Here is a 25,193-nt window from a genome sequence, read left to right on the forward strand (position 1 = left end):
ACACTTTTACGAGTGTCCCATGGGTGAGGTTTACAAGTCTTTACATCTAAAAATAAATTAAATGGAAGGTTTAAACTTGTTAAATAACTCTATTTTAATTAATAATTATATATTTTAAAGTGATTACATATGAGGTATGTAGGTTTGCCCTAGAGTTACAAAACCTACAACTATCCAAGTATTCCCCGAAAGTCAAGGGGCATCTGCAAAACGGAAGCGAAGCGTGTGCTCGTAAATTATTGTGGTCGCACACAGCTACAGGACACACACACACACACACACTGACAGCCGCAGGATGTCAGCTAGATGTTGCTGTGTGCGGCTGCGTTTGTTTGCCCATTTGGGCCATCGTCCTTTCGTGTCCTGGCTGTCTAACATTGTCCGTTCATTGTCTTGCCATGGCCTGTTTTTTGTGAGCGGTGAAAAAGTGGATAGTGGAAAATGGGAAGTTGGAAGTGGGAAATGGGAAAGTGGGGGTGGGGTTTTCCTTTCTGTTTGCCATTCAATATTGGCGCCGTTGTGGCCCCTCTCGGCGACTCCTTGCAAGTCCTTGCCGCTCTTCCTCCACTGCCCCTTCTGCCATAAAATGTTCAATTAGTTAATGAAAAATTTTCCAATTGGAAAACAACATTCGAGTCCAACTAACGATGTGGATTGGCGGGGAAAGGGGAGAAAGGGGGAGTGAAAGGATAAGGACAAGGGAAAGGGGCCTTTTGCCTTTGTGGACTATGCCTTCAGGTCGGAAATTTATGCATGTGATTTATGCACAACAACGATTGCCAATTACAATATCATTTCTCTTCTTGTCTCCTCGGCTTTGTGTTTGCATTTGTTCATTTTGTCGTGCCTGTGGGCTCCTTTTTCACCTTTTTTACCTGTGCCTTCGGCCGGTTGTGTGCGTGTGTGGGGTGCCATTAAGAAATCAAAAAGTCAAAACACGTGAGGAATTATATAAGTTAACATACGACAGCGGGAGTTTTCGGAAAGAGCAACCAGGGTTAAAGGATAAGGAACTGCTTGGAAATTAATTGATTTTTTCAGAGTTTTGTGATGATTAAGTATTTTTTGATATATATATCTCCTTTGTTGATGAATAAATAGAAGTTTATTTTAATTTGTTAGTTCTCCTATCAATCTTATGTTTAGTTTTGGGGGACTAGGAAATTGTTATCCTGATTTTGTTTATGAATACATGTGTATAACTAATATAATACTATACCATAATATATTATATTAATTGGAGATAATGAAAGAGAAAAAGGTCCTAGTTCTCATATCAATGAATCTTATGTTTAGTTTTCCCACTCCCCCTTAAAAGATACTCATGTCAAATTTGAATTAGAGCAGAACATTGGTCATTGGCACGAACCCTCTCAAGGGCCCTTTAACCCCCCTTAACCCTCGATGACCCCCTCCCCGCTGAGCACCCAAGCATTCAGCCATCGCCAGAATCAAAAGTCAACAACTCTCGCTTTGTTTTACTTTCCCAGCAAACAGAAATTAAAGCCAGAGAAAAGCAAAACGAGTGGCGGACAGGAAAAGCCAACGCATGACACAGAAATTCAGGGAAGGAAGGTGGTGGCAGAACAAAAAGCAGAAAGCGAACTGCCGTGGAAATGGGGAAAACGCGCGAAGGGAAATGATGGAAATATTGAGAACGCATATGAGAAGAGCAAAAACCCAAAAAATAGTCGAGACTTTGGCGCGCGGCGTTCGGTAAACAGGGGAAAAACGTTCGGCAAACACAAACTCGCTGGTTGACCGAGCATCAATAGAGCGGCTAACTTGCCGGATTTTCACTGTGGAAAAACAAAGGAAAAGCTCGGCTCGAATGCGGGAGTTTCCTGTGCAGGGCGGCTAATGAAGCCTGAAATCGATTTGTGGAGTAAAACAGAATGCTGCGCTCTATTCCCCTGCGATCTCTGATCGATTCAAGCGAAGGGTGATCGCCACTGAACCACTTGACCCATCTGCACCACCTGTGCCACCCACATTTCCTTCAGCTTCGGTGGATACCCGATCGACAGGCAGCTGTTTCCATCTCGGAATCCCCGAATTTACAGCATTCATCTTCCTTTTAGTGGCATTACTTTTTGTTCTTCGGCAATTTACGACCGCAGCCTTTGTTTACTTCCCCCATTGGAGCTCATTTTATTGGCCTCTCCTCCTCGAAACTTAGCTCTGCACATGCCTCACACATTTCATACACTGACAATAAAACGGGGTGCAAAGTGTGAATGGTATATGAATAATATATCATTAGGAGTTCCCTTAAAGGCAATACATATTATTTCTTTAAACACAGGAAACCAATTATTGAAAATTTCTGAGAAAAGTAGTTTTTAAATGATCAATTGAGTTAAAAAGAAGCAAAATACTACAGTTTTCGCTTAGTGGAGTGGTTCGATGGCGACGCAAAGGAAACAAAAGTGCTCAAGCAGCACTGAACCACCGAACCAGCGAGCCACCGAGGTGTCAAGTGTTTTGGCTTATCTTCTGCGGTTGCTGCCTCTTGTTTGTAGGCCAACATCATGGAGTTAGGATGCGAAAACCAAGATTCTTCAGGCCGCCGACGTGTCTGCTTCTCGAATTGCGTCAAAAATTATCGCCATTAAATGTAGATGAGCGTTTAGTTGTAAAGTTATTGGCCCATAAATAACCCCTGAGTCTGCAGTTATCCGCATCCTCAGGTTTTCGAGGAGGGGACTGTTTGTTCTCTTCATTCATAAAATGAATGTGATTTATGAACCGAGGTGCTTGCGGATCTTTTGATTGCGGTTCTAATAAGGATGATAGTCGTTGCAAATTGAAATTCATTTGCTGATTGAGCAGGAATTTAGTGAAATAAAAAATGCTTAGTCGGTGGGAGGAGAAGAGAAATTTTACAAGACGAAGTTTATGTGACAGTGAGGATTTAATTGATTATATTTTAAAAGTCTATTTAAAAGTTTGAATAGTGTATGTCAAGGTATAAGTTTATTTATAGAAAGGTGCATTTGTTCAAGTGTTTATTTAAATTAGTAAGTAATACAATTTGGAAACTAACAAAAAATATTGCCAGACTTTGTAAAACATAACGATTGTTTCTCACCTAAAATGTTGCTAGCGCCATCTATTTCAGAGATTCAAAAGTACAACTAAAAGCGGGAGTTCCTGCCTTGACCGTAAGGTGGCGATCTGTTGGTTGCCAAATAAAAATACAAGGTGGCGCTAGGAAGAAATAAAACCAAATTCTTAGTTTTAAATGTTGGCAATGTAAAATAAATAAGATCTTACGTTTGATTAACGTACTCCCCCATAAAAATAGTCCGATCTTCATCAGACATTTCTGTAGTCTTCGATTTTCGCCTCAAGCATTCCTCAACACGTCGACTTTTAATGCTTCTTAAGCTGCAGGAAACCGCGGGAAAGTTATTGGGCATTCCTATGGACTCGGCATAGAACAAGACTGCCCTGTTGTGACTGCAACTGTCTAATGAGTAGATAAATTGATAGAAATAGTATGACGTTAAAATGATATTCAAGTGAGCTTACAAGCCTCATGAAGTAGCTTACTGGCGGCAACAACGTCCACGTTTTCGCAACCTGGTTGGGGAGCCTGTCCGAAATTCGGGTAAAAGTCTACTGTGCCTCGAGGTGTTATGTCCCCGAAAAGGGGATAATCCGTGTGGATCACATCCACAAATCGAGCGGCGTTTGAGCGCAAGCTGTCATCCGATCGACTCGAGAAAAGGGGAAGCGCAGGATCGAGTCCTGTGACTCTGCCCAGAGATCCATTGAAGTGCCGGCCAATTCCTCCAGCGATGTGAGCTCCCAGGCTGTGACCTATGACATGAACCCCTTCGAGATTTATTCCATGCCGCTGGAGGAACTCCTCCAGCAGTTTCGCAAGAACCCGAGCGACTTTCTTCACCGCCAAACGGGAGGTGGGGTAATCCAGATTGGCCGCTGGTCCCCAGTCAGCCACGAGGACATTCTCGAATCCCTGGGAGGTGTAAGCTTGGGAGTTCCAAGGTTATAAGGTGACTGGAATAGTACCACCTCTTACCATTTCTCAGCGGCAAAATAGAGCCATGCGTGCGAGATCCCAGGTAGCCATGAACGATTAGCTTAACGGACTCCGTTGTTCTCAACACATCCACATTCTGAAGGAGCACATCCCCCGAGGGCTTCAGGTAGTAAATGCTGCTCTGATCCAGCAGAGAATCCAGCAGGGCGGCCTGCAGCCCCAGAAACTGGCAGATGATCGGCACCAGACAGAAACTGCTCTTGGCCATGACTGAAGTAGAGTTCTCCCCGGAAAATAACTAGAATTGGCAATCGAACTCCACCCTTTTATACCCCTGGCTAGCATGCGATCCTCTAATCGATCGATTAGGGAAAATCTGCCACAGATGACGCACTTTCGGCTGGCTTTTCGTAAGATTACTTTATTATCGCTAGGTATTAAGTAATTTCCACATATACTACACACACGCACATGAAGCTTAGTTAGTTAGAATGCAAGCAATCGGTATTCGGTAGTGGGACTTCCCTGATTTCGGAGATGGCAGTTGGCTTTCGACAGCAGAGCGCTGCATCCTATCGCCTGAGGAAATCGGATCCCTCGCCTACGGGCTTGATCATCCAGCGGACCTTCTTGAGGGAGCTGTTCCTCCCCCCCAGGGTTTCCCACCACATCCCGGTCTCCCCGGCGTCCTTCTCGTTTGGGGCCAAGTACCTGCCGAACAGGTTGGTGGTGGCGCAGTTGTTGAACCAGCCGGCGCCCTTGTGCTTCGTGGCGCAGCTGCAGTCGACGCAGTTGTCGTTGTCCTGGTCCAGAGTGCTGAACTTGGCCCCGGCGTGGTAGAACAGGGAGTCACCCGCGTTGGGCTGCAGGTCGTCCTGGAACCTGCCCAGCAGCGAGAGGGGGAACAGCTCCGGCTCGCTGCCGATGGCGAAGGGGGCGTAGCCGGCGTAGAACTCGGTGCCCGAGGAGTCCTCCAGCACGATCCGCAGCTCCTGCAGCGAGGAGGAGGTCAGGGCGTGCAGCTTGTTCAGCCCGATGAAGAAGTCGCCGGCCAGGTTGCCGAACCCGTCGCGGTAGTCCAGCCATCCCCGCTCGAAGCTCACGTCGTCGGAGCTGCGGCTCAGCACCACCGTCCACTCCTCGGCGCACTGCACGTAGAAGGGCTCCCACTGGGGCTTGAGCTGGATCCTGAGGAACTGTGAAATTAAGGGCTCTTCCGCACAGCTGGTGGGCAAGGGGCGCCCGGCGGGGCTTCCATGGGGTCCTGGTGTTTGGAAGAAGTCTGGCCTTCCCGATTCGAAGCCTTTACTTCTTATCAAGTGGCTCTGTCGCCTGGAAGATAGGTTTCCTATTATTATGTTTATTCTTTGAATGGTTTTTACCCACCTGAGAGTCCGCGTGAGGTTGCCCACTTCAATCTGGAGAGCCCTGATTTTCACGTTAGTGGAGACCAGCAGGGTGGCCAGGGCATCTAGACGATTCGGAACACTCACTTCGGATCCAGTTGCCTGATCCTGCGGAACATCCCGGGTATTCCTCGATAAATCTGTAGGGTGGAATATCAACGCTACTTAATCTGTTTTATTTAAGAAACTGAGTAGACAGAGAGGCAAACACAACACCGAAATCTCTTAAGCTCAACTAGGTTACCCTTCATCTTGTGTCGGTTGTTTAGCTTGTGCTTTAGCTGCCTAACTCGGCGAGGGCCAAAAACCTGATCGGTTTCACCTTTAAGCTCGTCCAGGGTGCTCCTCGAGAGCCGCTGGATGTGCTCGAAGCTGTCCAGTCGCTGCTGGAAGTCCAGTTGCTGGGCCTTCATCGATTCCATGCGGGCAGCACTGCTCTCCACCAGCTGGTCCAGTCTGGAAAAACCCACAAGTTCATATCAAGCGAAGAGTAAGTGGTGCAGCGTTGTTCTAATCGAAGTGACCCAAATGAACGACCCCGCCAAAGCTTGATTTTGGGTCTTTCCTTCTATACCCACTGATTAGAAAAACAAACTAAGTGGACCGGATAACGAAATGTATAAAGCATACAATCCGACATAAAAAATGAGCAATTAAAGGCAACAAAGAACGAAATAGATTAACTAAACAAGCAGCTAATTATAAACACTCTCCGGATGCGTGCGAAAATCAGAAGAAATTTCTGCGAATCTATTGCAATAAATTTTAACCTAACAAGAAAGGAAGCCAGCTTCGGCGAACCGAAGCCTATATACTCTTGCAGTCATCACAGATGTCGGGCAAAATGCATAAAGGCTAAGCCACAATAAAGTAATTATGAATTTCTATTTATTTTTCCCCTTGTTTCTATTAATTTTCAGCAATTAACTAATGATAACTAATTTATTCTATACTGAATTTAATTTATTTTCTTTTTGTATCCTTATTTCAGGTCATGGTTATGGCGAAGAACAGACAGAAGGCCTGCGCGACCCAGTCTCCCGACTCATCCCGAAAATCCACATTGCATCAGCCAAGGAAGCGAACGGGGACACAACGTTGAATTCTAAATTTAGCAATAGTTAATTCACTAGACTCGCATCTAAGACTCACAAGACATGGATTGTCCCAAAATCTACAGTATAAACCTAGGGAATAGTTTTTCTAAATTATATAAAATAAAATAGAAATATCGAAATTTTGCATTATTTTTGGGGGTTCAATTGGGAAATATGAAAGGTAGGCGATTTTTTGGGTTTGCAATTTTACTTAAAAATTTGTAGCATAATTTTGGGAACAATTAATTTTTAAATTTTTTCAATTTTCGTTTAAAAAAGTGTAGCATACTTTTGGGGGCAAGTAAAAATATTAAATTTAAAATGTGGCCACCTGCTATAGCATTCTGTTCGCCTGGTACTTCAAAGTGAGCACTGGCTAAAATTTTGAGCTTGGCCGACCGATTTCGACGAGCAAAATTGAAATTTTTGGATTTCAAATACCAGGCGAACAGAATGCATTAGTAGGCGATTTTTTAGTTTTGCAATTTTACATAAAAAATTTGTAGCATACTTTTGGGAAAAATTAATTTTTGATTTTTGCAATTTTCATTAAAAAAGTGTAGCATACTTTTGGGGGCAAGTAAAACTTTTAATTTTAAACATGGCCACCTGCTATGGCATTCTGTTCGCCTGGTACTTCAAAATTGGTTTGGCCCAAAAATTTTGGATTTGGCTGGTCCGCCAAGTGAAGGAAGTTTGGTTGAATATGTTGGGTTTGGCTGGCTAATATTTAAAAAGGGGCCGTCCCTAAATCTCGTGACCCAAATTTTTTCTATTTTGCCCCCCTCCCCTCCTATGTGACGCATCACACATACAAATTATAACCCCCTACAACATAACGTAACTCTCTGATGAACCCCCCACCCCCCTAGTCAATAGCCTCTTTTCAATACCCTCTGCAAGGGTATAAAAAGCTGCAGCAGACGTTGCCTAACGATCACATTAATGGCAGATAATTGAAAGCCAGGTTAAGCGATGAATTCTTCTGCCAAATAACTCGCAGCTTCCAAAAAAGGCGCTTCCACACGTTTACTGTTTTAGCGGATATTTTTCGAAAGTGTTTTAAAGACGATTTGTTGTCTATTGAAAACCAGTTCTCACTTCTTATCGATGACTTCCAGCCGGTGGCGCTGGTCCTGGTCCAAGGTCACCAAGACACTGACGCGGTCTTGCAGATTGGCCATCAGCTCCTTGAAGTCGCAGCTTGGGGGGAATGTTGGTGGTCCCGGGACTCTGGAGATTGGCGAAACGGAAAGGGAGACGGGTCGTTAAGCAAACACGAGGCCAGCGCATTGAACTTGTTCTGGCCAAAACGAAACCTGCTGGCCAAAAGTCAGCAGCTTGAAATTCACATTACGGTGGACGATCGAGAGAAGAGCAAACATCACGTTATGCTAAATACGTTTTTGCATTTCGCACAAAGGGTTTATTTGTGTTATTTATCTTTTTTTGTCGAAAGAAATACTTTTTTGGCAAGCTCTTGACTTGTTTGTTTTATAGGCAATCTGCTTTGCTACGTTGTTTTTCAGTTTGGTTGCGATTCTGCCAATTTTTAATTTAAATAAAAATGATCAAACTTTGGACTTGCATTAATCACTTGTGAAATTGAAAGGAAACAACACAAATGTGCAGGAAATACATATACATAGTCAGAAATTTTTTGATAAGCACTGTGACATTTTTTAAAGCGCTCTGACATTTGTTTTCCTATAATTTATACATAGTTTTTTTCACTCATTCGGATAGTTTTTTTGTAAGAGATTTCTTGTTTTGCCCACCGATCATTAGCTCGATGTTAACCTGTCTTTCGATCGTCTGCCGTATTTCGACTGTGACGCACTCGGAAGTTACTGGGCCTGCGCGACCGCGTCTGGTTAATTTGGGCGTAACGCGGCGGAGGCGGAGGGGGCGGGGCCTGGGTTACTCCGGGGACTTCCACCACGGAACCAGTGGCGAAACCGCAGATCGCAGCCATGAAAACCAAGGCTAACGCCCCTAATTTCGGCATCATCTTGTCACTTGTTTACGCGGCTCACGAAACTAACAAGTCACTCGGAAACATCCGAGAATAAGACTCCCAACTTTGAGTCCACAAAGATAAGCGCGCTGAGTATTTTAAGACCGTTCAGTTCGATACTCGCGAGGGCACTAAGTGAATATCAAAATCCGACAGCAGTTCAAAGAAGCTTTCGCTCAGCAAAAAGCTTTTTTAAGATGTTGGGTTTTGTTTCTTTGGGGATCGCCTTTGTTTACACATCTGTCTTAAAGACTGAGAAGAATTCCCCGGGCTTTTTCCTCAATTTGGGCTGTCAATCATCCAGGTGATTACCAAACATACCAAGCATGGCAAGCCTCCTATGGCTTGTTTAAATCGAAGAACAATAGTATTGAGTATTGTTTATTGCTGGTGCAAAAAAATGAGAAGATGGAATCACCACTATAGCTACTTATCTTAAGCTTAACTATAGTCTTTAGTATATCATTTTAATGCTAATTAGCATTTCGCAAGGAGTGTTGAGTATAATATTGATGAATGAATTAGCTGTCGCTTAAGTAATATTTCATTAACAATGTTGGTGGCTTTAAGAACTTGTAATCAGCTACCAGTTTAACGTTAGGTAATTTTAAGTTTTATTAAACGTATTTTACAGCTTTATTCTTTTGAGATTAGGCAAAATTCTAAACATGATTTACTGCCCGTAAACCTACTTTTCCAAAGCTCCAGTCTTAAGCCACAAAAGCTAATTGCCAGATAATTTTATGCAAACGATGCCAGGGATTCCCTAACCTCACCTTTCGAAGTTCATTGAGTAGTTTGCATGCCAATGATATGCAAATCCCATTCATGGCAGTTTGTGTAGGCCTGCCTCAACTTCTAGCCATATTACACTCATATGTCGTCCGATAAGAAAGGGTTTGCCTTCGCAACCGGTGACTAATTGTGCGCTGGATTGCATGCCAATGCCCAAGTTCTCGACCCCTGTGATTTTCCCCGCTGCAATGACATTCTATATATAGAGTTCTACGAGCGCAATTTTATTTATATGGATTTTGGCCTTAGCCGTCATCAGCTAGAAATAATGAAAGACTCACGAGCAGAATACACTTGGATGCAACTGCATTTCCCATTCGGTTTTACAACTTGTTCACGAGCTTACCTTTGATTTTTGTCAGCTGTAATTGTTTACAATTTCAATGGTGATGGATTTTATGGGTTTCTGAAGGCCTACAGCTGCATCCGCGTGGCTCAAACCTTTTCAGCTGGCCATTTGCGAATAGTTCGTGCCGAGATGCCCGCTTGAAGATACCAAAAGTCAGGCCCAGCGTCAGTCATCTCTATTTGGTGGGTAAGATGAATTGCTGGGGTAATGACGCAATCATCGGGCGATTGGGAAAAAATTTCTTTACATTGTGCACATTGCTTGTCATTTGCCAAAAAAGAGTTGCGTCATTAACATAATTAATGCCTTTGAATCCCATTGATGCCACCCTTTTCCGCCTCCATCCAATCTTCCGACTTGTCATCCTCTTGAGAAAATTCATCACTTGAATTGGGGATGAGTTTATTTCAAAGGCCGCCAGCACTTGAAGCAATCAAGAATTATTAGCCCATATTGTTATTTATTGCTAGACGCCAAACAACCGTCGAAATTTCTTGGAAAACATAAAACAGAACACTCAGATCGTTACTTTTGATTGGCCTCGGCCACTTTTTATTAAATATTAAATTATTGTACATGTTTAACTTATTCAAATTGTATTTAGTTGCCATCCATTTGTGTTAAATTATAAACATTCAATATTTTTCCACTTCTAATGCGAGTACACCCACAGTGTCTGTACTCCAGCCAAATATTGTTTGGTTCGTCTTTCGCTACATAGAAATCAACTACAAATATTTACAAAATCTTCATTCATATTTTCTTAAGGGTTGCGGGCTTCACCCGCCTTTCGTTTAACTATACAAAAATGCTTACGAGGTAAACATAAAAATTGCATGCTCCATCTAAACTATCGCCTATCTGCATCGAGAGTTCGTAATTTGCGTTAATAGATTTATTTTGTTTTTAACAAAGGTACATTAAATATTTACGACGAATTCAATGCATTAAAAATATTAAGTTTCTCCTCGTTCCAGCCCTCCGCCAGTTAAGTTTTACCTTTCGTTCCCAGGGTTCCGAGGGGGGAGTTGCCCTGCCGCTTAGCTGCTATATAGAATAAGTTGCGCTAAAAACATTCTTAGTTATTTACTCGTTACTCATTACGTTACTCGTTTCGATTACGTTAGGGATTAGCTTAGTTTTCTCTCCACTACCTTTTGTTTGGTTTGCTCGACTCGTCTCGCCTCATCTCGTTCCGAATGTTGTGCAAAGTAATCAATTGGAGTTGCTCGGAAAATGCATCGAAAAATGATTTCTGCGCCTCTGATAAAATCTGCATTAACGCAAGCGGAAACGGAAACAAAGTCCTCTTCAATCTCCGCTAATTCGTTCGATTCTGTTCGATTCGATTTGTTCCATTGGCCATTGGCTTAAAAACTATGGACGTAACCTTCGGGATGGGAAAAGTGCAAAAGTGCGTTGCCATGCTTCGTTACCTTTTGTTTAGCGATCCTACAATTAATTTGGTAAAATTCACGGAAAACCGAGGAGAAATGAATGCGTAAACATCCTCCTTGCTAAATTTTGAGTGCGTGCAAAATTTTGTTTCGGTCTAACGTACCTCTCCTCTCGGCTAGCAAATAATTATAAACAATTTCGCCTGCCCAGCTTCTACATGCGTTGGTTCTCTAAAGTGCCTAATTCTTTATCTTTATTAAGTTTTCGTTTACTTTGTGTGTTGTGTGTGTTTACCTTGCTGAAGTGTTCGAGTGTTTGTTTTTTGCATACTTTTTTCATAAATCACAGAAAAAGTTTATTCATTTGAAATATTTGGTTTTGGATTTGCATTTGCTTAAATTTGACTTTTACCTTTTGCTACAAAATATAATCTGGTTGTGGAACGCTATTAAAACGTGGCCCTAATCGAGGTGTTCTATATAAGTATCAACTATCTGTACGGGCTTGATATCTCCTAAGAATCGTGTCTTGATCAGAGAATCTTAGCAATTTGATTGCCTACAACTCAAATTGGCTCGTCGCTCCCATAGATTTATACGATATTCATAATATATTTTGTTCTACGCTTAGTTTGCTCTACTCAAATCGTTTTTGATTCATTTACTTGTCTCAAAACCATGTGAAGTGTCTTTGATTTCAATTTGCACATTTGTTAGCTCTCGTTTGAACTTCTCTTCAATAGTTGTGGAGCCCGAAGTGATCGGGCGTCCTCTCGTTTTGGCCAAATACGTTACGTTTCTTAGAGTATGGAAATGGATTGGGCTTAGTTTCGATTCTTCTCGCTACAAACTCTATGTAAAATACTTGGTTAGGTTACTTTAGTGTTTAGTTGATGGCTATTTTATCTCGAATTTACGTTGGTTGATTGCTAAAAATTTGATTCTACTATTTGCGTTCTTTGCTAGTTTAATTGTTTATCTATTCGCTTAAGTTTGCATCGAAAATTTCATGATTTATGATCCGCCAGCCTCGCTCTCAACCTTTGATTTTTTACTAAATGTTTCTAGGAATTCAATCATCTTATCCGCGCGCCAGCCAACCTCTGTAAAAAGAACTCAAAAGTTAAATATGAACATAGGAAAACAAAACCTGCAAACTTAAATGGTATAAATGATTTAAATTTATTCGTTTAACATATGTTTTTAAGATTGTTTTACTTGCTTTTTACATAAATTCATTTAATAGTTATAAAATTATCACTTAAACAGCGCGGCAAATCGATATAATTTATAATGACAAAGGAAAGCGATACGAAATCATACAAACAAACAAATAAAAAGAGCTGTGAGTGGAAATGAAGACAAAATAACATTTTGTGTCCTTGAATTTTCCCTGTGACGATCTAAATTTAGTAAAATATAAAATTTAGTTGCATAATTGCTTGGAAATAATTGTTGAGCGCAATTGGTGTTTTTTTCAGCGCATTCTCGCCAACCCAATAATTTTTATAAATTGCACTCTATTAAAGCAGTCACCAATCAAATTTTTATTTGAAAAAAAATTCTGAAAAGTATGGCGCAACAGCTGAAACCGATCCAGAGACCTATTTTATAATGCAGACACCATTTTTCAATAAGTCTGTGTCTCGCTTTCAGTCGCTTGGCTTTAGTTTTCAGTGACACTACTTCTGTGACTGCAAACGAAAGTATTTCGTGGACCACAAAGCCAATTCACTCACTAAAAGCAATCTTTAAATGTTAAGTTCTTTAGCTTACAAAAGAATACAGAAAAACATGTCTGCGCTTTGACTAAACTGAGTATCCTTTTCGCGGCTGCAGGATGGCGAGAAACCTAAACTAACTTTAAGCGATTTGACTGAAAATAAAATGCCGCCGTCGGTTCCATGTCTTCTGCTAAACTCCTCAGCTAACCTCGCGAAATCGAACTAATAACTAAAGTATCATAGAATTATAGTACAAACTCTCGCGCGCGCGAAGTTATTTGCTTGCGTTTATATATGGCTGTCGATTGCTGGATGGTGCGATAGGTTGATTGACAGATCGGTAGTCCGGGAGGGTGGTGGTTGGGTGATTGATGCCGAGGACTGTGGTCCTAACAGTAGAAACGTACGCCATCCACAGAGAGGACTTGCTTTAATTTTCATTTATTCTGTCGATTTGGCTCCGTATAAAGCTGCACGCCTTCCACGGTGAAAATTGAGGTTTCTGTTTTGTAAGGGCGAGAAAGGACGTTGGTAATTAGTAAAAAAAAAGAATGGAATTATAATTGTAATTAAAAAGTTTGAGTTATGACAACATGTTGGACTCTGACCATGACATAATTTAATTTACGGCCATCGACGAGCGACAATTAAAATGGCCATTGGCGAAATTACATTTCCAGCCACACATGATACACCCACGCAGTTGTCAGGCTCGCCCAACCACCCACAAAATGCACTCAGCTGTGTACAGTGGACACTCTAATGGGTGTAATTGTTGAACATTGCATACATTGTCCATAGAGCTTCATCCTAATCCAAATAGTTTTAGGTACACAATCTTTACTGCTTAATAAACATATCCTTTCATTCACAATGTCCCTGTTTCTAGTATTCACTGTACTACACAGTGTGCTAGCCACATAAACCGCTTACGGGGTGTGATGACCTTTTCCTGGCCATGATAAATGAAGCGCATTAGTTGCGTTTTAATTGATTCTATCTGTCCACGCTGCGTATACGTAATTTACCACCCCTTTGCAAAGAACTGGGTTTGGAGTTCTCCGCAGCGACTGTGATTTAGACCGAAATTAGCATGGCACCCCATCTGGATTTGTGCGGGGAAAAAATATAACCAGTTCTGTGTAAACAAATCACGCGTTAATCGCATTTTAAGCACACTTTAAGCTGCCCTCGATTAAGTGCAAGTCCGAGGGGGGGAATTTGGAATTTGCACTTTATTCATTTATTTTCGGATTTCCCACTGCATTCTCGAGTGGCTTTGTGCCCCTATTTGTGGGTATTTGTATGTACTCTGAAAGCCCTCTCCATTGCAGTTTATTCTCCATTCCCCCCTTCCCCTTTCCCCTTTTCCCGTCGAGTTCCCCTGCACTGCATTTGCCAAATTGCATAGTCCACAACTCGATGCCGGTCTGTAGGTCTGACCCTTGAATATCCTTTTTTCGGAAATGTTTCCATTTACCGAGCAGCATCCGATAGGAGGTCTGCTAATGAATGCAGGCCCTCAGGAAGTCGGTTTGCATTTTATTTACTCGAAAATGCAGGGATTCTCTAATGGCATTGGAATAGAATCTCGGCCAAAAATTACGAGTATTTTTTAGACAAATTAATAACAGATACTCACAGAAGTTTTCTGTTTCCAATTCGATGCTCTAGATAATAGTAACTTTTTGTTGAGTGTACCCAGGCTAGATTGCGGATTTTAAAACGAACCTTTATTTACTTTTAGATGTTCACTTATAGCAATCTAATTAGTGGACCAGCTTGATTTTCTGTATTTGTCCAACAAGTTTGTCCTTTGCATTTGGTATTTATTTGGCCCAACTTGTTGCAAACTTTTGCCACCACTCGAAGTACAAATTAAAACTGGCAAATGCAATTACTGTTAACTGTACCTCGGAAACACTCGCTCAGCCGGCGAGGAAAACTGCTCGAAAGGCAAACAAATTGTCGCGAAACTTAAATGAGTTGTCCCTGCAAAAGAATGGCCACCTTCGCGAAATTTTCCCTGACTTTCCGCCAACTTCGGGCAAACATTTGATCCTTTTTTCCCACTCCCTTTTCCTTGCTTTGTTAATTGCTTTTCTTTCCGGCCACAGACAAAGGCCGTAAATGTTTAATGCACTAATTCAATTCGCAGGACTCACCGTCTGGCAATTCGTAGAGTTTCTTTGGCAACTGCGCAAAGTACGGATGCTGCAGTGCATCGTCGGCGCCCAAACGCTGCTCCGGATTCAGCTGCAGGAAGCCGTTCGCTATCGTCTCGCCCTCGATGATGTCGTACAGTCGTGGGAAGTTGTGACCCAGTTTCCGAGGTCGGTAGAAACCTGTCCAAAAGAACCAAATTAGCTTTAGCTCTGGTGTTCAACGTGGCCGAAAGTCCAGCCAATTACTTACCCAGCTTGTGCGGCTTGTAGCCGGGAAAGTGGGTGACCCCCGCCCACGTGTCCTCGGTGGGCGTGCCCAGCAGTTTGAATATCTTGTCCAGCTGATCGTAGGTATCACGTATGCCCGGGAACGTCGGCATCCCGGTCACCATCTCCACGAAGATGCAGCCCACGCCCCACATGTCCAGCGAGGTCGAGTACTCCGTGCTGCCCAGCAGGACGTCTGAAATGGTCACGAACCTCGGGTAAGTAAATGCACCTCGGAGCTCGGAGCTCCTCCGTTTTGTTGCGAAATAAATTGCCATTTAAAACAAACAAGAGGGGGTGGAGGAGGGGGAAAGGCAGGTGGAGCAGGAAGAGAAAGCTCCGCACTTCCTCTGCTGCTCTTTGCAACCTTTTTGTTTATCTACTCTGCCGCTTTTTGGCCAGCAGCTAGCCAAGTTTAGAACTGCCTGGGGAGCACACGAGGTACTGTTTAAATACGAGGAGTTAAAGGTACCTAACGATCCCATCTAAAGGGTTTACAAAACTCAACAAAAACATTTAAAGTGGTTTAATAACTCGAAATGGTAAACAATTTAAACAAAGGCCTCTATTTGCCTACACTTTCTTTTCAATACAGAAACCGTTTTGTACTTCTTTTGTACCCAAATCGACTGAACTGTTTTGAAAATTTGTACCCTAGTGTGCTGCATTTTAGTTTCCACAGCGATTTTCCGGCCAGGTGGCGACAGGTGCCCGTGGCAACCACATCCGCATCCGCATCCTCATCCGCAGCTTTCCCCTTTTTTTTTTTTTTTTTTGTTTTTGCCAGATGCCGCTTTTTGCCTGCCGGCGTTGTCTGCCAAGAAGTGCAGATTAAATTTGTTTAACATGCTTCCGAACTATTCCCCAGCTGACGGTGATGGCGTCCAGAGTACAGGGTTCAGGGGTCAGGGGTCAGTTGTGCGGGAGGGGACTGCACTATGCAGGTATTTCGCCCGGCACAAAGTGTTTATGCCCAGGGAGTTGCATGTTAGAAAAATTATTCCTCTATCTCTGCGCTCTCCTCGCTTTAGTTTTTCATTTTCATTTAGCTCGCCGGCTAAATTGATGGAAAAATCCCTGCCATGCAGAGCGAATTGTTTACCCATTGTCGAGGGAGGGATCTGGATCTTAGTGGCGCATTAATTTAATCCCGCCCGAGCTCCTTTGCCGAGCGAACAATTTTCAGCCTGTATGGACGCCAATTAATTGGCTTTGCGAGCGCAAAACAAACGAAATAATTTAATGCGATTTTCAAATTGGTTCGACTTTGGGCTTGGCTTGAGCTCAAACTGCAAATTGTTTGCGCTGCTGAAGAGTGATTACTAGTTTTTTTATTTTGGCTGTGAAAAGCTTACATGGAAAGGCTCTTAAGTGTTCAGCTTTGGAGGGATTAAAAGAAAGGGAAGTACTTCTACAAAAATCGAATGCAAAAATCAAACCTACACTTTGTTTGGTTCTAGGAATCTCACAACATAATTGCTTGCTTTTGTATTTTTGGATAGTTCTGTATGACCTTTTAATTTAATGTTAGGTACTGAAATATTTTCACTATGAACTCTCGGGCTTAGAAGTGAGGTACCCCCTCTCCTTTCCCCTTTTTCATTCGGAAAACTCACCTGGAGGGCGGTACCATAACGTGACCACCTCGTGGGAGTAGGTGTGGCTGGGCACGCTCTTGGCCCTGGCCAGTCCGAAGTCGGCCAACTTGAGCTCGCCGCAGTCGCTGATGAGCAGGTTCTGCGGCTTGACATCCCGGTGGAGGACTCGCCGCTTGTGGCAGTAGGACAGTCCACGGAGCAGCTGGAAGAGGAACAGGCGCACGTTGCGGTGGTCCAAGCCACCGGGGTGCTTTTCCATATATTGCGACAGATCGGTATTCTGAAATGGGTTGGCAATGCATTCAAATTATTACTAAAGGCTAGAATACCTCCTAGAGAAGTTGTTACGATAGATGCTTCATTCTTTCGATCTCCCAACAATCTTTAGGATCTTTTAAACTACTCACCACATATTCAAAGACGAAGGTCAGCGTCTCGCGCGTGTGGACGATGTCGTGCAGCGTAACGATGTTGCTGTGTTTCAGTTCTTTCAGCAGCGAGGCCTCGCGAATGGCGGTGAAGGGGGCTCCCTCCTCCTCCTGGAGGCGAATCTCCTTGAGCGCCACCCGCTGGTAGGTTAATCTGCAATACAAACGAGGAGGGGGAATTAATAAAATAAATACTCGAGCGGGAATGTCCGACAGGAACAACAATTGCACAGCTGCCGGCGAGGCAACAAAGAATTAGGCTCGCAATTTGTGGTAGGAACCCTCCCGAAATGTCGTCCTTGCCGAAAGTCAGGACATGTGGTGGGTGAGGACCGAGGGGCTGTGTATATTAAACAGACATAACGACCCAACACGCAGGGAAATGTACGGCAAACACTTAAATTAGGATAAGGGACAGGACACGGAAAGGCAAAGAGGACACAGCATCGCAGCAGTGATGGCAGCTTAGCGTGTTTTTTTAGGCCAAATTACTGGTTTTTCTAGCAAGAAAAAACAGCAAATTGGCCATAAAAGGTCAAAAATGATCAAAATATTTAATGCTACACCTTTTTGAGCTCGTATTGACATGTACAAGTGATTGGCATTCAAATCTGAAAATTTTTAGTTTTGGCCATTTTTCGCAAAAAATGATGATGTAACCCCCTTACCAAAAATGCGACAAAATGGCCAAAAAATGAATTTTTCGAAGTCTGCCAAAAAGTGATTGGGGTCGTTAGCCTAGGTGCTAAGCTGCAAAAAACAGTCATTCTTTTAGTTCTATGACCCTTTTTGGCTGAGATAGAGCTAGAAAGCCCCAAAACATCTCATATTTTATAGTCGAAAATAGTTGTATCTGAGTTTTCAACAAAAATTATTAAATCTCTCCTTCACTGTGATTACAAAACGTAGTTTTTAAAGTTTTGCGCTGCTAAAACATCTATCTAAAAAAAAGTGCCAGCACGGAAAGCGGGTTGTGGATGTGGCGCTGGGGAAGGGACACGGCGGAGGACATTTGAAGTGTCAAATTAGGTTAAAATATTTGACACTGCCGCGCAGACGTTGGCAATTTATGCGGCTTTCTCGCATTGCCAGGGCAACATCTAATTGGCGAGGCGAAGACCGCCCAAAAAAGAACGCTGCAAGGAGGCAAATCTCGCCATAAAGTAGTTGGCTTTAAGAGCAGCAGCCAGAGTGAATTTGCGAAAGTTTCTTAATGGCTCAAGCATGCCAGGATGAAGATGTCACTCGAATATGTCAAAGTGGAGCTTCTAGGGGCTGGAATTTATCACGCCACCAGCTAATTGGGCAGGCGAGGGTTAATGACGATGATGAGGACTCCTCGTGACGAACTTGGTATCATCAATTTGTCGAGCAGCATCATAAACTCCGCCTGGCAAGTAAATATGCTCGAAATACCCAAAACTTTTTATCGCAGACGTAAAAATTCACCGAGTTCTCCCCGTTTCCGAAGAATATCTTCGGGTTGCGAATTAAACCTTTTATGCCATATCAAAATGTATTCTAAAACGCACTCGGTTAATAAACCTTCATCTAGGAGCCCAAGAAAAATGCCGTAAAAAGCTTATGTCCTTACCGCATCGTGAGCAATTTCCCTGCAGAGGAAAAACAGCTGCCAGGCAGGAGGGATTTTCCCAGGAAAATTGTACACAGAAAGGAAAGTGAGTAAAAGCTAAGTTCATTTACCCGCCTAATGGAATTTTAGTTAAGAACCTACACTTTTTTCTCTGTGCATCGCAAAGCTGTAAAATATCTAGATAATTTTTCAAGTGCCCAATGGCGGAAGATTGTAAAGAGGATTTGTTGATGCGAAACTTTGTCTTGTTAATGCTAAAATAATACGATTTAGTTAAGCATAAGCCAAAAATTGCGTGAGCCATCAAAGTTGGGCAGAACTTTTGGCAATCAAAGTTTCCCCAGCCAGATGACGACTTTTTGCGACAGCTGACCTACTAAATGCTAATCAGTACTCGACTTCTGCTCGACGGATTCCGGCTTGGTTTCTTGCCCTTTTCTGTGTTTGCATAGGTAGAAAATAGTACGAGAATTCCGGAACAAACACAGTGGGAAATACAAAGAAAACCAGGACAAGGCGAGGGAAAACGAAAGTCAAATAGAAGTGAAATCATTCATGAAATCTTTTACAATTGGCAAACGGAGAAGGATCCAGAGTCGGGGGATTCATTCGGCAGAAAAAAAACAGTCCGAGAGGAAGCATAAATCTTGGAGAAGGAAAGTGACCTAAATTTCCATTTGAAAAGAAAAAAAAGAAGAAAAAACAGAGCGCCAGGAGTCGCAGGCTCACAGCAAAAGGACTCTAAACAAAGGCGAGGCCTAAGAAAAGTAAAAGCCAAAACTGAGGGGTCACATTTCCATTCGGCAGATAAATTAGAGCGAATTAATTGCATTTCGTATAAACAAAGGCTAATTGGAACTCATTTCGCATGTAAGTGCTGTCGTGCATAGCAAATGAGAAAAGGAAGCGGGGAACTAGGAGACTTAGGGGTACAATGGCGAGGGAAAGCGAGGGAAAACGAGGGAAAACTCCGGCGAAGAGGCTGTCAAACAACTTTGTTCGTCTTTCACGTAATGCCCATTGTTAAAAGGAAGAAGTTCGGGCCAACACCAAAGCAAATGATTGTCAAATAAATCAAAAACAAAAGGGAGAAGCAGGATGAAGTGTGCGGGAGCAGGAGGCAGCAGGAAATGGGAAAATGGGGTGGGAAAGAGGGTGGCCAAGTGGCTGTGACAGGCAAAAAAAAGGGGATTGGGTGGCATCTATCATCGGAAAAGCAGGACAGCTCTGCTGTCAGAAAGGTGACGAAGCTCCCTCTTCCCGCTTTTCCAGGCCCATTTGTCAAATTATGAAGGGAAACCCCTCGTAACCCCGACTCCAATTCGAACTCCGGCTCCTTAAACAACTGAAATCAGTGCCAGACGAGGCGCAAATGAGCCAGCATTTTGTACTGCCATGTTTTCGTGGAGGGGAGGGGGAGGTGGAAGGGGAGGGGTAACGGAAAGTAGGCTGTGGAAACCCAAGGAGTCAACTCAATTGTGGGGCAAGTTTTCACAGAAGTGCACTGCACTGGGGTAAAAAAGTGTACTTAAATTTAACAATGAGAATTGAAATAATTGAGAGGTTAATGAAATAAATTACAATCCAATATTAAAATAAATAGTTATCACTATGTAAATCTTTAGAGCATTATAAGTTCCCAGTTTCAAGACCCTTCTTTCAGTTTGCTTCTTATTTTCTTACCCTTTGGGTAATTCATCTCAGTGCAGAGTTAGGCCAAGCCAACAATTTGGAACAAAGGAAGAAAAGGAGCCGGGAAAAGGACACTCCCGCTGCTCCTGCTGCTGCCAGTGCAATCTCCTTCTCCCGCCGGGTGACCCACATCGCTCCTAGCCATATAGCTACATGGCTACACAGACTCATATCCCAGACCACCCTTTTGGCCGTGATTGATAGCCACATTTGCATGGCTCTGGCTGTAATGAGTCTGCCAACGGGGACAAAGGCGGAGGGCCAAGAAACCGGGGAAACCAGAAGGGAGAGCTCCGAAAATAAGTGGGTAAACGGATGCACGAGGAAACTAGCGAATAAATCAAGCCAAAATGACGACACATTTTTTCGAGCTAAAAAAGCGAATCCATTTTGATCGGGGTCCATCACAAAATTCAAGCTGCGAGATGTCGGCAATAATTTCTTGTTTAACCCACTGACACGGCGACCCAGTTTGGGCACTATTTGGTGGGGATCCCCCTTTATTTGGGCGTGGTACTCACTTGCTAAATCCTTTGTAGACCGTCGCATAGGACCCTTCGCCCAGCGGCTCCAGTTTGACGTAGGCCTCCTGCTTGCCAAATGGGGAGTCGCCCTGTGGGAAAAAGGACGAAAGCAGAGGAGAAAAAACAAATGGAGTCGAGTGAAAAATGTATCATGTTTGTTAATTAATTAAGCAAAGTTAGTTCGCCGTGCGGTTCAGTTCGCGTTACATTAGCGCATGATGTAATCAGCGGGAATGAATGCCCACTTTAGCAGCCCACATGTTTGCTTTCCAGCTTGTTTTTCAATTACGCGAAAGCCAACGTTGGTTTTTTAGCAGGCCTTTTAATTAATTACTTAACAGGGAGTTCGCTTTGCAGCTCACTGGGTAAACACAGTTGTTCAAATTTATTGTTTAATTATACATATTATTTGTGGGCCTAAAAGTATGCTTTCAAGTGTTGAAAACTAATCTGTAGTTTTTTCATTTGCCGTTCAGTCTGCAAGCGGCGCCACAATAAAATATTTGAAAATGAAAAACTTACAATTGTTAAAGTTCTCTGAACAAGGAATATCCTTTAATTCGATGCACCAAAATATATAAATTACAATTCAATAAGACTATCCTTAGAGTCACCTGCGGCTTTCTTTCTTAGTTTAGGTTAAATTTATTTATAAACGGGAACACTCAATGCCTAGACAAAGGGTCCCAACAAGATAAATTTCAAAGAGAATAAAAATTTTCAATACCAAACCAGACTCAGCAAGGCTGACTTCATGCGAATGCAGCCAGAAACAGTTGGGAATTATATTGTCAGGCGAAAAGAAAATTCAATGCACACATAAGTATGCTATACAGAACTGGATATAGAGAACATTAGGTGGTTGATGCCTTAAAGTCCTTATTTGTTATTAAGAGGACTATTACCTCAGAAATGTTCTCTCTCGAAATATTTAATAACTATATATACGTTAATATAAAAATATAATGAACTCTACTTACACCAAATGCACTGAACCGTTTGCGTCGCGGATGCGTTTCCTGCTTGTTGAGAAAGACCTCGGACTTGGGTCTGGGCGGCTTCTTGGGTCGCATGACCACGTGCGAGTGGTACTTCATCTCCTCGCGGATGTCCTCGTCCAGCAGCTTGCTGTCGGAGGACACGGAAAGCTGTCTCTGGACGCGATCGTGGTGGTCGGTGCTGTCCGTGCTGCGCCAGTCTGCAAAGGGAAAATAAGGCGAAACGGAATGCTTGAGTACGAGTATCAGCCAAAACAAAGTGAAGCAGGTAAGAGCCAAAGTGCAAAGGAAGAGCCGCTTAATGAGCAGTCGCCGGAGCAGCAGCCCCACTTAAAAACCAAATTAGTGGCCCCGACAACAGCCTTCAAGTGAGTCGCAAGTGGAAGGCAGCCTGCTCAAAGGACTATTTACGTACACTCGCTGAAAAAGGCTATCTGGAATCGCGTTTACGGAACTTTACTCAAGAACTTGGCTGTCTTGAAGTGCGAAATGTATAAGTCTTTTTGCATATTTACTATTTAAAGGAACCAATGTTTGCTATTTACAAAGTATTTTACCTATTCAAATTATAATTTTATGGTTCAACTGGAATATTTATATTCCTTTATTTTTTGCGGGGAATAATTAATTAAATTTTTTTATTGCTGATTGAGGTTGAAGTATTTTTTACTCCCCTTCAATGCATTTTTGCCAGCGTAGGAAAATAATTGCTAGATGGACCTCGCATTTCTCATTTCCTTAATGAGCACAAAGGTGCACAAGCGAAAAGAAAGGAAGAGAAGTGGAAAACTCCGCCAGCGAACTCATTATGCACATCATCAATATAATGAAGAATGAGAGATGCCGGGATCTTTGGCCGAAATAAATCGAGTCTGGCCAACCTTGAAATGGCCGGATTGAATGAATGACTGGCAGACGTAGGAGAAGTGGGCCATGTTTGCCTTGCCCCAACCTCGTTATAATAAAATGTTTCAAAAGCAACCGCAGCAGATGGCGAAAGTTGGTCTAGGACAAAGTTTTGTGGGCGGAGTGCAGGTGTGCTGCCTGTCCAGGTGCGAAATCTGGGACTGGGTCACCTAGTAACCCGCTGATGATATTTCTCCATTTTCCATTTCCCACTCCCCATTTCCCATTTGCCCATTCATTGACTTTGCGGCGCCCCGGGCTTTCCGCCGAGTTCACGCCCGCCCAGCTGCGTTCCCTGTTTGTTTGGTTTTCTATTTGAGCACTAATTACATTTTAAATTATGTTTGCTTTTCCCAGTTGCAGTTCGCAACGTAACCGTGACTGACTTTTCGCAGGTGGAAGGCGGGGGGAAGTTTTCCAACTCAGGTGCAGCAGCATCTGCTGCGTTCGTTCGTAATATTTATTCAACAAAGTTGCAGCCGCTCTGTAAATTGCTTTGCTTAAAGCGACGGCTCTTCAAGATTGGAACTTCTCCAAAGGAACCAATGACACACATAGCACTAACACTAAAACAAATAAAGCCAAACATCTCGAGATATTTTCCACTTGCGAATTCGCAACATGTTTCCCATTCGACTTTACTTTTTTCACTCGAATCATAAAAAATTTAATATTCGCTCGCAAGATGTTCTTCCGGCAAGAGTTTCCTTATTCCTGCGGAATGCTTGAAAAATTACTAACATAAAAATTAAAAATTCAGCAGCAGCTGATTGTAGAAAAGAAAACTTTGAGCAGCCCGCAGAGAGCCATAGAACGGGGGTGGGAGGGGTTTTCCGGGCGGAAGGAAAAACTGACGAGCTGGCGCTGAAAGATGATCCAAAGAGGCAGCACGGAAAGAAAAATAGTTCTCTTAGATGTTATACTTTGTTGCAATTGCGATATAACACAAGCAAATAATTTCTTTTCAAAGAGACTCACAAGTAGTAGGTAGTTAAATCAAAGAATTTAATTTTAACAACATTTTCTAGGCACTCGATTTGGTTCTCAGTGCATCATAGAAGGATACACATCCTTAGCTTCGTATCCTCCGCTTGCTGACAGCGATTAAATGCGCAATATGTGCCATAAATGAGCCAAATAAAGGAAAAACTTCAATAAAACCGAATATATATTTCAAAATGTTCTCGTTTTTCAGCCCGCCCGCTTTTATTCCCTATATCTTGTCTAGTCGCTCGAGTGGAATGGCATTTGGCGTCGTCTCCTTTCCTTTTCCTCGCTTTCCTGGCAAATCAGCGAAGGAAGAACAACAAACGGCGGCAAGCATTTGATTTGCAAAATTGACTGAGCATTGGAAAAGTGCCTGTAAAATTGGAAAATGAGAGCGATCGCAAAGGGGAAGGGGGCCGACTTTGGCCGCTTGCTCGGAAAGTCCTCAAATTGAATTGCTGGAGTGAGTGAGTGCCAAGAGCAGCCAGCAACTGCCAGCCAGCGAATATATCCTTTTGGCAACGATAATTGGATGCGAGAGTGGCAATGCGAAAGTTGCCATTTTTGGCATGGATATTTTCGGGTCATCATAACGATTATTGTTACTTCCATTAGAATGGCTCGGTTATGGATATGGATATCGATTCGGATAGGAGAAGCGAATTGGGGCACAGAATGTGCTTAAGAGCTTTAAAGATTTCATTATGGTAACTATTGATATTAACACACCAATTGGTACAGGAATTCTCTCCTCTTTAAGAAGGCTTAAAACCTTAAACTTTTTTGGCAGACCCTTTCGGTTACCTTATCTCCACCTGACCCACTTTGGTTTTATCTTTCCCGTTCCCTTAGTTACCTTTCGGCACACCCCATAAAGTTATTTAGTATTCCATTCTCTCCACTCAACTCTTTTATCGCCCTCGCTGGATGCCTTCCCCTATATTATGTTTCCCCCGTCCAACGCCTCCGTATAAAGTTTTATTGCATTTCCCTTACACATATCTTGCCACAAGAAAAAAAAAGAAAAGTACATATATAAATGTGAAAAATCTGTGACGCGAAAATCTTGAAATGCAAACGAAATCAGTACAGGAAGCTGTCGCCAAAAAAAGCGGAGGAACTAAAATGAAAGAAGATAAGTTGAGGGAAATTCGCTTGTAAAATGAAAACAATGAAAATTATGCAAGCGCATCAAGGAGAGCACTTGCAAAAAAAAGATAAAAATAGCACTGGGGATTCT

The 25,193-nt window shown here is 42.8% G+C and overlaps 3 protein-coding genes and 1 non-coding gene across 14 annotated transcripts in view; all 4 read right to left on the reverse strand.

Annotated features, from left to right (window-relative positions):
• LOC108099196 (lipase member H-A) lies at nucleotides 1–4,312 on the reverse strand. Of its 3 annotated transcripts, XM_017202568.2 has the most exons (5): nucleotides 4,049–4,312; nucleotides 3,535–3,999; nucleotides 3,277–3,472; nucleotides 3,092–3,210; nucleotides 1–46 (listed from the first exon to the last, which is right to left on the reverse strand). In XM_017202568.2, exons 1-4 carry the CDS (start codon nucleotides 4,275–4,277, stop codon nucleotides 3,138–3,140), a joined length of 963 nt encoding a protein of 320 aa, XP_017058057.1. In that variant the 5' UTR covers nucleotides 4,278–4,312; the 3' UTR covers nucleotides 1–46; nucleotides 3,092–3,137. The 3 variants fall into 3 exon arrangements, with proteins under 3 accessions (XP_017058057.1, XP_017058058.1, XP_017058056.1); XM_017202569.2 differs by lacking the exon at nucleotides 1–46 and having other exon boundaries at nucleotides 2,966–3,210; nucleotides 3,556–3,999; XM_017202567.2 differs by lacking the exon at nucleotides 1–46 and having other exon boundaries at nucleotides 2,967–3,210.
• Nucleotides 4,313–4,410: 98 nt separating this feature from the next.
• LOC108099195 (ficolin-2) lies at nucleotides 4,411–8,649 on the reverse strand. Of its 4 annotated transcripts, none has more exons than XM_017202566.2 (5): nucleotides 8,353–8,649; nucleotides 7,614–7,745; nucleotides 5,738–5,871; nucleotides 5,396–5,555; nucleotides 4,411–5,341 (listed from the first exon to the last, which is right to left on the reverse strand). In XM_017202566.2, exons 2-5 carry the CDS (start codon nucleotides 7,694–7,696, stop codon nucleotides 4,582–4,584), a joined length of 1,137 nt encoding a protein of 378 aa, XP_017058055.2. In that variant the 5' UTR covers nucleotides 7,697–7,745; nucleotides 8,353–8,649; the 3' UTR covers nucleotides 4,411–4,581. The 4 variants fall into 4 exon arrangements, with proteins under 4 accessions (XP_017058055.2, XP_017058054.2, XP_043063719.1 ...); XM_017202565.2 differs by having other exon boundaries at nucleotides 5,660–5,871; XM_043207784.1 differs by having other exon boundaries at nucleotides 7,614–7,743; nucleotides 8,349–8,649.
• Nucleotides 8,650–12,228: 3,579 nt separating this feature from the next.
• LOC108099068 (cyclin-dependent kinase 14) overlaps nucleotides 12,229–25,193 on the reverse strand; it is an 89,500-nt gene continuing 76,535 nt past the window's right edge. For all 6 annotated transcript variants that reach the window (XM_017202346.1, XM_017202344.1, XM_017202343.1 and 3 more), the window contains 7 exons: nucleotides 22,043–22,260; nucleotides 21,060–21,151; nucleotides 17,232–17,406; nucleotides 16,843–17,104; nucleotides 15,210–15,422; nucleotides 14,960–15,139; nucleotides 12,229–13,296 (listed from right to left, as the gene is read on the reverse strand). In XM_017202346.1, the coding sequence (XP_017057835.1) occupies nucleotides 13,232–13,296; nucleotides 14,960–15,139; nucleotides 15,210–15,422; nucleotides 16,843–17,104; nucleotides 17,232–17,406; nucleotides 21,060–21,151; nucleotides 22,043–22,260 (1,205 nt within the window). In that variant the 3' untranslated portion in view covers nucleotides 12,229–13,231. The remainder of the gene's footprint in view (nucleotides 13,297–14,959; nucleotides 15,140–15,209; nucleotides 15,423–16,842; nucleotides 17,105–17,231; nucleotides 17,407–21,059; nucleotides 21,152–22,042; nucleotides 22,261–25,193) is intronic.
• LOC122319936 lies at nucleotides 21,718–21,782 on the reverse strand. Its single transcript, XR_006245404.1, has one exon. It is a non-coding gene; the product is annotated as a U7 small nuclear RNA (small nuclear RNA).

Source organism: Drosophila ficusphila, unplaced genomic scaffold, assembly GCF_018152265.1.
Source record: "Drosophila ficusphila isolate 14025-0441.05 unplaced genomic scaffold, ASM1815226v1 contig_286, whole genome shotgun sequence".
Classification (NCBI taxonomy): Eukaryota; Metazoa; Arthropoda; class Insecta; order Diptera; family Drosophilidae; genus Drosophila; species Drosophila ficusphila.

Bases quoted from the DNA above. Each gene is read 5' to 3' on its own strand.
- LOC108099195 (XM_043207783.1), bottom strand. From the start codon at position 8,523: ATGATGCCGAAATTAGGGGCGTTAGCCTTGGTTTTCATGGCTGCGATC. The intron at 5,872-7,613 runs GTGAGAACTGGT...GGGTTTTTCCAG, and splicing joins CTGGAAGTCATCGATAAGAA to ACTGGACCAGCTGGTGGAGA. The intron at 5,342-5,395 runs GTGGGTAAAAAC...CCTATCTTCCAG, and splicing joins AACCTCACGCGGACTCTCAG to GCGACAGAGCCACTTGATAA.
- LOC108099196 (XM_017202568.2), bottom strand. From the start codon at position 4,277: ATGGCCAAGAGCAGTTTCTGTCTGGTGCCGATCATCTGCCAGTTTCTG. The intron at 4,000-4,048 runs GTAAGAGGTGGT...GGAACTCCCAAG, and splicing joins TATTTTGCCGCTGAGAAATG to CTTACACCTCCCAGGGATTC. The intron at 3,211-3,276 runs GTAAGATCTTAT...ATTTCTTCCTAG, and splicing joins GGGGAGTACGTTAATCAAAC to CGCCACCTTGTATTTTTATT.